General features: G+C 41.4%; 1 protein-coding gene across 5 annotated transcripts in view; it reads left to right on the top strand.

Moving 5' to 3' along the window:
* The window catches only part of LOC100220391 (contactin-6), a 129,151-nt gene extending 126,128 nt beyond the window's left edge, over window positions 1-3,023 (top strand). For 4 of the 5 annotated variants that reach the window (XM_072934686.1, XM_030283063.4, XM_072934687.1 and 1 more), the window contains 3 exons: window positions 801-913; window positions 1,634-1,802; window positions 2,468-2,627. In XM_072934686.1, the coding sequence (XP_072790787.1) occupies window positions 801-913; window positions 1,634-1,802; window positions 2,468-2,601 (416 nt within the window). In that variant the 3' untranslated portion in view covers window positions 2,602-2,627. Of the gene's footprint in view, window positions 1-800; window positions 914-1,633; window positions 1,803-2,467 lie in introns of all 5 variants that reach the window. The other variant, XM_030283064.4, reaches the window with a different exon arrangement.
* The last annotated feature ends 9,633 nt before the right edge of the window (window positions 3,024-12,656 follow it).

Raw genomic sequence — 12,656 nt, 5'->3', positions numbered from 1 at the left:
GAAGGATCCCAGAGTAAAACAGTTTAGAATCAGGGCTGGAATGTGTTTCTCCAAATCTCTCCTCATTTTTACCTCTGTTTCAATCCTTCTTTCCTGTGCTACCACCCAGCAGGGCCTGGGAGGACGTGCCATGGAGCAGGAGAGAACGTGTTGGCCTAAATCCGAGCTCCAGTTCAAAGGCACAGCTCCACCCTCACATGTTCACACAGGATTCGGTTCCATCACTTGTAGGCAAATTTTCAAAGTCCTCACACTTAGGCATAAAAAGCCTTTGAAAAAAGCTGCTCTCAGCCTATTGTGCTGAGCATTTCTAAAATCCTACAATGTTTCATGGTGGATCAGATGGAGACTTTCATGTGCAGCTCTTTGTAACCTGTCCTGGCTGATGGAAATCTTGCCTTCTGTAGTTTGCTCTCAGTTTTAGCTTTTTTCTGAGATCCAGACAGCAAAAACATCCTCTAGGACATGGAAATACAGAGAGGAACAACATTTTCCTTCCACAAAATCCCTCAAATATAACTTGAACTGTCAGACACTGTCAGGCTGTGCCTAATTTTGCAAATGAAGTGTCACTGTTAGAGGTTCTCTGCTATGAATAGATTTTTATTCTGACTAATACCAGAGCAATGATGGACTGCAAAATGGTTTTTTTGCTCTTTTAGGTTCCAATCACCCAAGCATTTGCTACTCCCATATCAGCACCTCATTCAGCTACACTATGAAAATTAACATTCAGTTTATCTCATTATTATCATAATAATTTTTTTTTTTTTTTTTTTTTTTTTTTTTTTTTTTTAAAGCACCAAGTCAACCTCCAGCAAACATCGCCTGGAAGCTGACAAATTCCAAAATCTGCCTGAACTGGGAGCATGTGAAAACAATGGAGAATGAGTCTGAGGTCTTGGGCTACAAAGTAAGGGATTTCTTTATCTCATTAATCAGAGATTTTGGTTACAATACAGGTACAGAAATTTGGTGGGAAATTCGTGTTCATTATCTGGAACACTGATTTTTCTGGATTTATTGGGATGGTTGGCTGATGTTTATACAAATATTCATTCAGAGTAGGACTTCTTTATCCCAACAGAGGGATTTTCTGTCCCCAGTCCTGTATTTCTCTTGTTGCCTTGTAATCTTACTTAACTAAAGTTTCTTGCTATCATATCTCCAGGGAAGGAGTTTCACAAATATATAAGAAATAGAGAATAGTCTTTGAAGCATTAAAAGCAGTCATAAACTACATTTAAACATTCTCACTCTGTGGCAGTTTATAAATGTACCTTTAAAAAGGAGACTGAAAGATACTCACACAAAGATCTATGTGAAGGAACCAAAAAGCACTCCCATAAATGTACTTTTAAAGGAAATACAAATGTATTTTAAAGTTTGGTTGCAGTGCAGAATTATTTGATTTTCCTCGTGTTCTAGGAAACCACCTGCTGTGGTACCCGCCCCAAAATCCTGCAGAATTTATTCCCCTGTTTTAAATTACTTTTAACACCCTGCAGGATGATGAAAGTGTTTGGAAAACTTGGGGAAGCGACAGAAGAATCTCTCAGTCCCCCACCAAAAAATCCATTAAAACTTAAACCAAAATGAAATAACTCTTGTTTTCCAATCCCTTTCTGCTTAGATTCTGTACAGACAGAACAGGCAGAGCAAAGCCCATATCCTGGAGACAAACAACACTTCAGCTGAACTCCTGGTCCCGTTTGAAGAAGATTATCTCATTGAGATAAGAACCGTCAGTGATGGTGGCGATGGCAGCAGCAGTGAGGAAATTAGGATTCCAAAAATATCGAGTAAGTGAGAGAATTTTTTTTCCCCCTCTGAATGCTGTTGCATAAGAAGAAATCTGTGCCTCTAAGCACAACAGATTCCCAGCTTGTCCCTTGCCATAGGTGTCCTTCCTCCTGGTGCTTTTTGGTGCTGGCTCCTGTAAATTTGTCTCTGATACTCTGACATTCATCAGAGGAGAAAGTGTTTTGCTCCACACTTTATTTTTAGTGCAGGTCTCCACTGCCCTGGCATGCAGAGCTCAAGACACAGGAATAAGATTTCTTGGGAAAGTCAAAGTTCTCCCATATAATGTGGCCCTAAATTTGCCCAGGACAGAGGTCTCAGTGCTTTCCCATGGCTGGGGTAGCCCAGGGTGCAGCCTGTGATCTCATAAATAACTTATTATTCATGGATAAAGGATCATTTTTATATTTATATATCATAGGGTTTTTTGCAACAAAATAGTCAAAACCCTCTTGAAGATGATACTCATAGGAAAGGTGAGACATTGATCTGAAGCCCTACTCCATGAAATGGTCACTACAGCTTAATAAACAAAATAAATAGGAATAACATTTATGGAAAATGTTTCATCTTGAAAAGAGAACAGAGATTGCTGTGGAGCTAAAATGCAAAGAAAAACTAATTTTTGACACAGATTTACCTCTGTCTGTTTATATTTTTACAGGTTTAAGCTCTGGAGCAATGAAATCATCCCAAAGGATAATCCATACATTGGCATCTGGGATCCTGCTGTTGAGTTCTGTTCTTCTAAACCCTTTTCCTTGCTGGTTCCAGCAATGCTCTGCTGTGGACTTCTAAAAATAAAAGTGTAGATTTTATCTTAATTCTTCACCATAACCAACATTCCTGAGAAAAATCAACACTGGGGAGGGGGAGGGAGGTGGAAGTGGTCTGTCATTAAGAAAATATTAGGCATCAATATTCCATGAATTTCTAAAAATAGGCTTGGAAATGAAGGGGTAAATCAACACGCATTAATTAAACAGAGTGATGCCAAACCTAATTTGGGATTGACATGTGGGTGGTCTCAGATTTTTTCCACATAGTTGTTATTGGAGCAGCATTTTAATGGAATGTCAACCTGTGCAAGCTGATGCCACGAAGGGGAGCTGTGATTTAAAACTCTTGTGATGTGGATATTATTTATCTCATATTCTTCAGTGTATCCTGTTAAAAAAAAAAACACTTTCAATTAAATAAAAGCTATTTGTTTATTTTTTGCACTTGTCTGTAGTAGAGGAGGTGTCATAAAACACGTTATTTGAAGTGCCCTGTGCTGTTTTCTGCAGAAAAAGGGAACTTTAATAAAAGGAATCTCCTATGGACCAACCCAAAACCCAGTGAATTCCACAGAAAAACTTTCAGTGGCATCAGCAGGCCTTGAACCAGAGCTGAAATAACAGCACCTTTTATACCATCAGATTCTTCACATTTTCTCATATACATTTTAAAGGACTTTTCCATGCAAAGACTCTTTTGATCAACAAAACTTCCAGAGACACTGAATATTTTCTGAGGGAAAACTGAAATCTAGCTGTCATTAAGCAGGATCAGTTGGTCTCTCCTGATTTTTTTATTTGCTGTGGCTTGAAAGCGTAGATTCATCTTTGGGTTGGGCGTGAAGGTAAATGAGAAGAACATTGATTTTCATCATCTTGAAATATAAATAAAAGCAGCTAATTAAACCCTTCAATCTCCTGAGTCCCCAGAATGACAAATTAAACACCAGAGCCTGGCTTTCAAGTCAGGAGATGCAGCTCAATGCTTGAAGCAACACTCCTGCCAGCTTGAACTATGTCTGATAAAAGGTGATTTTTGCCTGATGTCATTACTGGGAAATCTTTTCTTCCTTCTCACTTTGCTCTCAAGTTTATTTTCTTTTCCCTGCTGTCAGATCCATGTAGTGTCATCTTTGTAAACATTTATAACTACACAAGATAACCAAATGCCCCAAATATTTTTAAAAGGGGGGCTGTTAGAATGGGGGTGAGGATGTATCAGCACATGAACGAGTAAAAACCCAGCTGTGCATGGAAATCCTTCAAAGAACGCATTAAACCAAGTTGGTTATCCATGGGCATGAATGGGAATTCATAGAGGAAGCCCCAAAACTTTGGTACCTCTGGAAAGTCCCTGCCAAGCCAAACCTTTCTCTGATTCTCTGATTCCTCACATAGCCCATTGGCTGGTCTGGCAGAAAATAAACTCAAAAATGATAAAATCATTGGAAAACCATATGGTAGAGATTGATGTCCAAGCAAATAACTCTTCACAGGATCATGGAATGGTTTGGGTTGAAAGGGACATTAAAGATCTCTTCCAGCTGGTGATATTTAATAAACCCCAGACTGCATTCAATATTTTCTAGAGGTCACTCCTCTTTGGTTTTGTGAGAGCTTTTTGCATCATCCCCTCCCAGCAGGTGTCCAGCAGGACCTCTGCTCACTCCCAGACCTTCTGTGCCCATTAAACAACAGGTACCTTTTATTTCCCTTCATTAAACTGAATCTGAAATTCTTATGCTTCATAATATAAATGTAATTCTTTGCTAGCTTTCCCCAAAAACATATTTTTATTCAAGTTAAAAGAGATTTTCTGCAGAGCAGTTACAGTTCTATAGAATGTCTGAGCGATGCTTAATTACAGGGAGGCTCTGGAAATAAAATGTCACTTTTAGAAGTCTGTCCTCTGGGATTTCTGCAAAGTTCCTAATCACAGGAGTTATTAGGAAGAGGTTTAACACAGCTTTCAAAAGAGGAGAATGGTTTTGAAAGAAATGAATGTGCTATATAAAATCCTGATAATACCTTAATGAAGTAAAACATTTTTCCTTGCGGAGGAAGTAAACAATGAATCACTTCTTCAGATTTCTTCTCACTTTTGTGCAGCAATGATGTTCTTTTCTCGCTGTAGAAGATCCAAATCAGACTCTTTAACCTCAGCATTTTGTCACTCCTTTTGAAAAAGGGACAACTGAGGAATCCCAGGAATATGAGTGAATGTTCCCTTGCTGAATTCCCTTGGAGCTGGAGTTGCAGGGTGAATATTCTGCCTCAGGAGCAGAACTAAGCAGTGTTAAGGACAAAAAAAAACTTTAAATCCAGCTCCTCCCATCATCCCTAAATCGCTGCAGAACTTGTGCAGGTTCATTTCCCCCTCTTCAGCTCCCCATTGCTTTTGTTGGTGTTTCACCAGGACAAATTGAGCCTGAGCAGCCCAAAGCACTGAAACTCCAGCTCTTTTTATGGGAAAGTGTTATTAAAGCAGCTGATGCTGAAATGGAAAGAGTTCACATGGCTGGCAGCTTTCATTAAAAAGAAAAGAGAAAGGGTCAAAAAGAATTTTGTCACAGTTGTAGGAAAAACTTTGGGAATAGGAACAGCACAAATCCCCTAAAACCAGAAGTTGAAATGAAAACAACAGAAAAACTCTGCAGTGCTCCTGATTTTTAACAGCCAAGAACCTGAATTAAAAACCCCATTTAAAGGTGCCCAGTAAAGGGAATTTTGTGCCCAGACTTAGCAGATTTTAGAGAAAATCACAGACCAGCCAAAGTTTTCAGACAGCTGGAAAAATAATACCTATTTTCTTTTGATAACCTAAGCAAAGTACCAAAACATGAAAGAGACTCACAGTCAGGGATTTTCATTTTGAATTTAACACATCAACAAAATATTTCTCCATGAAAAAAGCAATTTTGAGCCTCTCCAAATGTTTCCATTCACTCCAAGCACAATGTTTCTTTGTGATTTACGAGCATTTAAACTTTATTTAACACCTTCTCCCTTCTTTATAGGGCAATTTTTGAATAGGAATGCCAGGAAATGAAATAAAATAGCCCATGTGTGTTATTGCACCAGCCCCTAAATCAACATTATCCCAGAGTGCAGAAACTCCCTGTTTTCTGTGGGTCGTTGGGATGCAGCCCCGCTGATGCCTTGACACTGAGCTCTAAATCACATCCATGAACAAATGTGTTGTAAATGTGCAGAAAAAGGTTTTATTAATATCAGCCTGTGCCTCATTGGTGGAGAATTCCCTGCAGGGATGTGCAGGGCCCGTGTGGAGGAAGGGATTCGCCTGCTCATGGGGGTTTGGGGACTCTCTGGGGGTGCCAGGGGATCCTGGCTCCCCCTGTGCCCCCCTCCATGGATTTCTGTCTGCTCAGGGAACACAAAAGATGTGCGAATTTGAATAAACCAATGGTTTTGTTTTCCCTGCTCGAAAGATCTCAGAGCTTGAATAAACCAACGTGGTTTATTGTGAAGGTAAATGTGGAAAACTACTCTTATCAGAGCCTTGCATTCTTTTGTCCATCTCTGCAAGCTTTGTGAGCACTGCAAGTTACAGACTAAACAAGTTAAAACAGCACGCTTCATCTAAATCCAAAATTAATTTCTACTCTAAGGTAATATCTATCCCCCATGTCTCATTTATTCTCCTCCAGAACTGATATTTCCAAGTCAACATCCCCCAAAATTGCTCTAGATGTGCCCAAGGGTTGTTGCATCTCAGTGCTCCAAGAAATGAGATTTCAGGTGCCTCTGTAGGTGTAGCCACGATGGCATGGAAGCACAGAATCCCAGAATGGTTTGGGTTGTGGGGGACCTTAAATCCCACCCAGTGCCACCCCTGCCATGGCAGGGACACCTCCCACTGTCCCAGGTGTCCCCAGCCCTGTCCAGCCTGGCCTTGGGCACTGCCGGGGTGTGCTGGCCTTGGCAATGAGTGGATTGAGGTCTGGTGGTCTCCGGGGTCTGGAGGTTGAGGTGACCTCAGATTGTGAAAAGTCTTTTTCTCCCAGCCCATGCGGCCAAAGAAGGAGTCGGAATGAGCAGGGTCAGCTTCTCAAGGTCCTTTATTTTCTCTTATCTCTAACACGCTTTCTCAAGGAGCTGGGTCTGTCCAGCAGGTCAGTCTGCAGCAGAATCCCACCTCCTTGGGGTGGTGTTTATATTTTACACCAAAAACTGCCTGTGCCATGTTTGCAATAACGTACCAATAGCTGTCATTTCTGTTGGGCAGTGTGTCTGTGCCTTAAACCAACAGAAAAGTGTCACCAGCACAGCAAGGCATGGAGGGCAAGGAGAAGGAGAAGAAAGTCAGGACACTCCCAAATCCCTCCATCTTGTCCCACTGAACCCCATTCTAAAAACCCAAAAATTCTACTTTTTCACCCTGTGTTAACTCAACTACCACACTACTCAAGCCCTTGTGGGTTGTAATTCCTCACACAGAGTTGGCAGCTTTTTCCACAGGCTAAAATTGAAGCCACAGGTGTTTTTGACTTTGTGCCAGGGTCTGGGGACAGCCAGGGCAGCCAGAGGGATGTGCTGGGGTCCCACATGGTGGCAGTCACAGAGTCATCACCACAGGGATGAGATCTCCAGGTACAGCAGGACTCCCCCACCAGCTGTGCATTATTCTTGCCCAGGAGTGGCCCAGCCTCCCTCCACTCACCCGAGTTATTTTCCATATGCTCCTTCTGCTCCTGACTGAATTTATGGGAGGGACAACACCTCCAGGATTGCTCCGAACGGAAAATATAAAATAATGGCAAATGATGCATTCAGAAATATCCACCTAGAAATTTAAATGAGGTTCCACAGACTTCATACAGAATGCCCCTGGCCAAATCCAGAGTCTAGGTAAGGATTTGACATTTCTCTCGCTCTGACCATTATCTAATCTAAAAACTGAGGGAGATGGTGGGCAATCAGCACTATTAAAATAAAAATAAAATCTTCCCTGGAAAAATTTACCATGAGGAAAAGGTCAGTTGGACATTTTGACAGCACAGTACAATGAGAACCTCTAAATAGCTTCAATCATTCAGGCTTTTTTTATTAGGAACTTCTTCTGTCAGTTCCTAGCGCTAAATACCTGGAAACAGGTCTGACGTAGCAATTAAAATGTCATATTAATCATACTGGTGTGCTTTGTTTCTTTGCTTAACCTATTTTATAGACACCAATATATTTCAGCACCAAAAAGCAGCTACAAGTGTTTGTCATCTTTATGGAATGAACTGGAATAATTCTTAAATGCTAAGGGATCCCAGAAGAGCAGAAGTTTTTTGTAAGGTGCTGTCCTGGGTTGGCTATGTGATGCTTGTATAACAAATAATTAAATATATATAGATATATATATATAAGATAGGAATCTTAATATTCCAATAAAATAAATGGAATTGTTGCACTTGAGTCATCACATCCTAACAGATTTTTTTCCCAGATTGCCTTCAGTGAAATGTCCAACACAAACTTTCCACATTCATGTACCTGTTTCTCCTTTTGTTGGTTTTCCAGCCGCTCTCCCACTCACATCCCTCTGCTCCGACCTCTCTGCTGCCATGGCTCCCATCTCCTCAGCTTTATTCCAATTTTTCCCTCAGAAACCATCCACAGGCTCTGCCAGTAGCCTTGCATGGGGTCACTGTTATGGTAAGAAGTAAAATAAAAGCTGAGGTGCTCGAAAGCAGGGTTTCATATAAAATTGGAAGTGTCTGAAGAGGCCAAACTTCCCACAGCTCTGAGGGCTGTCAAATATCCAGGTGGAGGAGCAGCCTTCCCTTCTCTGTGCACCACTTGTTATTCTTAGAATCACAGAAAGAGAAATCACGGGAATCATGGAATGGGTTGGGTTGGGAGGGACGTCAAATCCCACCCAGTGCCACCCCTGCCATGGCAGGGACACTTCCACTGTCCCAGGCTGCTCCAACCCCAATGTCCAACCTGACCTTGGGCACTGCCATGATTTATTAAAAAAAATATGGATATTTATCTAGTACCGATATCCAACTGTGACGGACAAAAACTCTCTAACAATTTAAAGTTAGAAAGTGAGTGTTTATTGCGTGTGGGATAGGTCCCAAATACACACCACAGCTTCCAGGTGATTACAAAGTCTTTTTATCCATACAAGTATTGAATACCCAAAATACAAATACATATTCATAATTTTGGTACATCCCATTCCTCGCTGTATGCTAATCACTCCAAAATCCATTCAGCATGCGTGGTTTGTTCCCTGAAATGGGTCGGTGTCCCTTTCATGGGGAGGGGCCCCAAAATGAGGAAGTAAATTAAGTCTTCCTCCTTCTGACCTTTCTACCTTTTCAATGCAAATATGACAAATGAACTCTTGGTAGAACTCCCATTCCTTGTCTTTGGTTGGTTTCAGAACAGAGGAGGCCACAATTGTCTTATGTTCTAAAAGCTATTTGTCAGTTTGTGTATTCTTCATTATAAACCCAGCTAACTAAACATTGTGTTTCAAGCAGTCAATTATTAGTTAACTACTAACTCCTAACTTCATCAAGGCCTACTCATTTATTTTATTTAACTCTAGTAAGGCTTATTTCTAACTAAAATCTTAGCTCCTCAAAAATCTCTAAATTCCTTAAAATTTACATTTCAGCCAGGGATCCAGGCCAGTCATAGCTGTGCCAGTGTCTGTCTACCCTATTCACCCTGAAATCCCATTTTCCTGGCAAATTTGAGCACAGGGATCTTTCCTGGAGCTCTCACTGCAGTGGGCTGTGGGAGCACTGCTACCATGATTTAATTACATTATTCTGCAGCCCTGCTGTCCCAGAGATTTTAGAGAGAAACAGCACAAATCTTCCCCGGGTCCCAGTGCCCTCAGCAGATTCAAAGCCTGTGCAGTTGGAGTGGGTTTAGAATTTATTTGAAAACCTTCTTACACCGGTACAATTTATCCACAGAGATCAGCAGTTTACATCGTATTGATTAATGCAGCTATTGATTTATTCTGCAATTGTACTGGCCAGGTTTATACAGCACTGGAAAGTGCTATTTTCCAGGAGTGATTGACTTCTTTCTTTATTGACTAAAATGAGCTGATAAAAATCATCCACTGGCTGAGCTAGAAGTACTTTTTTCTGTATTCCTGCTTCCAGCAGAGAAAATTAGGAGACAAACGCTGCTGCAGAGCAGAGGAAAGAATTTCCAAGGCTTAACCCCTCTGGAATTACCTTGCCTGGGCTAAGCCCAGCCTCAGCCTCAGCCAGGTGAGAAGCTGGGATGGAAAAAAGGAAAGAATTTGGATTTGGAGGAGCAGGAAGAGGAGGATGAACCTGCTCCTCCTTCTTCTCACTTCAGTGCTGAACATTTATGTTTTCCAGAGCTTTCTGCTGCTCCTAAAGCTGATGTCACTGTCCCCTTCCCCAGGTATGGGGCTCCTGGAAGGGCTCAAGGATGGAACGGGGCTCTTCTAGCTTTTTTAGGGAAGGTGCTGTCTGCAGTCGGGGTTCTTTGTAGCATCTCGTGCCATAAATTGAATATACCACCACTAATCCTGGCTGTTCCAAGCTTTTCCCAGTTTGGGGGAAGAGCCCGGAAACATCTGGCTGTCATCACATCAGTTCTGAGCTGTTCTCCTGGTGGAACTGTTCCATCAGGCCAAGGAAATTCTGCTTTTTAACAAGTACCAGAGGTGCATCCTACCCCCAGCCCTTGAAATATCCCAGCTCCCTGTCCAGAGCATGAAACACTTTTATTTCATGTCATCTGTTCTGCTCTCAGTTTACAAGTCAGTATTGCTATATTCATATTTTTAAATAGATATACTTATATATTTGCATTTTCTAGTGAAATATGTAAAATACAATTAACACAGATGGACAAACAGCTCCTATAGAAAACACCCATGAAAACCCACATTGCTGCACTTCAGAAATACTCTCTAACAGAAAAATTCTTCCAGGCCATGTAGTTTCACAAGGCTTTTAAAATTTCTCTTAAAGTCTGACTTGTAAAATAAACCTTTCCTCCTATTTAATAGTCACACACTTCTCTCCAATACCCAAGCATCACAAGTTAGAAGAGAGAACTGTGCTCTGTTGCTGTAATTTTGGCAAAAAGTGAAGTTTCTTCCATCAAGCCGTGGATTTAGGGCAGGGGATAGTTTGGGGTTATGGATTTACATTCCCAGGGTTCTGCTCAGGAGGAATTTCTGGCCCAGGAATGAACTCACAGGGGCACCTGGGGCAAGCTGTGGAGCACAAGCACCTGGCCCACACAGAGAGTGCACTCAGCAAAAAAGGAAATTCAGAATAAAAGAATGAAAATAAAAATAAAAGCTGGTGACTCGGTGATCTTTCATGTATATATGTATATGAAATATAGATAGTTGCAATTCCAGAGTCCAGGGCATTTCAGATAATTCCAGAGCCCAGGGCATTTCAGATAATTCCAGAGCCCAGGACATTCCAGACAATTCCAGAGCCCAGGGCATTCCAGACAATTCCAGAGCCCAGCCCAAATGATGCCTGTGGCTTTGATCACTGTGACATCCCCTGGCTGACAGTGATGAACTTCCAGCACGTTCCAGGTGGCAGGATGCTGACTGTGTATCCATTGGTATTCTTTGGTTGGATACTAAAACATGAGGGTTTTTTTTTTTTCTCCAACAAAACCACATTTTCATCTGTTTTTCCCATGTAATACATCTATTTTTTCAGAGGACAGGGGCTGCCAGATCCTTCTAAACAAATTTCCCCAGACCTGTGTTTTGCAGAGCTGTTTAAGCCAAAAGAGGCACCAAAATGCTCTTGGTTGTGCTTTGTCCCTCAGGAATTTTGGGATCTGGACTTGTCCCCTAATGATGGGAATGATCCAGGAATAACCTCCAAAACACTCCCTGTTCTGGGAGCCAAAATTTGGCTGATTGCCCTGAGCTGTTGTTTCCTCCCTCTACACAACAACTGTTGAGTGGAAAAAATTTGAAATTAGAGAATGAAATTAGTTTGCAAAATACCCACAAATATCTGCTACATAATTTTTTAATTCTTTAAAGATTAATGGATGAGAAGTGATTAATTCAAGCTTTGCTTTGCAGATGATCTCTCAGGCCTCACAGCGTACGTGCACAGTCAATATTTTGCAAATGTTTTGATTAATAAATCTTTATATAGCCCACTGCAACTTTGTAGATTTAAATTGATGCTTGCACTCTGCATACTGATTTTCCCTGCATGGTTTCCTGACTCAGGCTCGTTAGTCCAAAGGAAAGAAAACAAAATAAATGCTTCTGAGCCCAAAATATTTCACTTCCACCACATAAGGTATAAAATCCTTTGGAAGCCGCTGTGTTCTAGGCAGAAGGTGCCACCACTGCATTAGGCAGCTGTCCCCACCTCCAACCGAGCCTCCCCACCACCATCCCTGGATTTTTTTTGGGCTATCAGTCTCTCCCACAGCAAGAAAAATTAAAAAATGTGGGAACCCAGAGCAGGGGAATATCTCCCTGTCTGCCCTGGGGTGCTCTGACCCCCAGGAAAAAACTGATTTTTGCCCTCATTCATGGAGAAAGCCTCCAAAGTAAAATAGAAACCACAAAAGTGTGAAATAGATTGTGGAGATTGTAGAGAGTAGTCTAGTATGTCACATGGGTGAGAAATTTTGGGTTTAGGATTTTTAGTATGTTATAGATGGGTTCATGATGGAGGATATAGGGGTGTTATCTTGAGTTCCCTTCTTGTCGCTTCTTCCTCTTCTTGGGTTTAGGTGGTATCTTGTAATTGGGTAGAAAAGTCTGCACTGTGGGTCTTTAGAGGTCAGTCATTGGGTTAGAAAGGAAAATAATTTAGGTGTCACTTCTTAATTGGGTAGTTCAGTTTTTTGATTAGACTTAAAAGGCCTTGTAACAAGAGGTTGTTGGCCATTTTTGTGCTGTTTTTCCTGCACACAGAGTCTGGTGCAGACAGCGTGCTGAAGTTTTGATAACAATAAACAAAAGCTGAAGACTGAAAAAGTCCAATGTGTGTCTTGTTCCTGACACAGAACTGCTCCAGGAGGGTCTCCCCTGCCAGGGGAGCCCCCAGGGATTTG

Source organism: Taeniopygia guttata, chromosome 12, assembly GCF_048771995.1.
Source record: "Taeniopygia guttata chromosome 12, bTaeGut7.mat, whole genome shotgun sequence".
NCBI classification, from domain to species: domain Eukaryota; kingdom Metazoa; phylum Chordata; class Aves; order Passeriformes; family Estrildidae; genus Taeniopygia; species Taeniopygia guttata.
The sequence above is the reverse complement of the archived record's forward strand: the minus strand, read 5'-3'. Positions and strand labels throughout refer to the sequence as shown.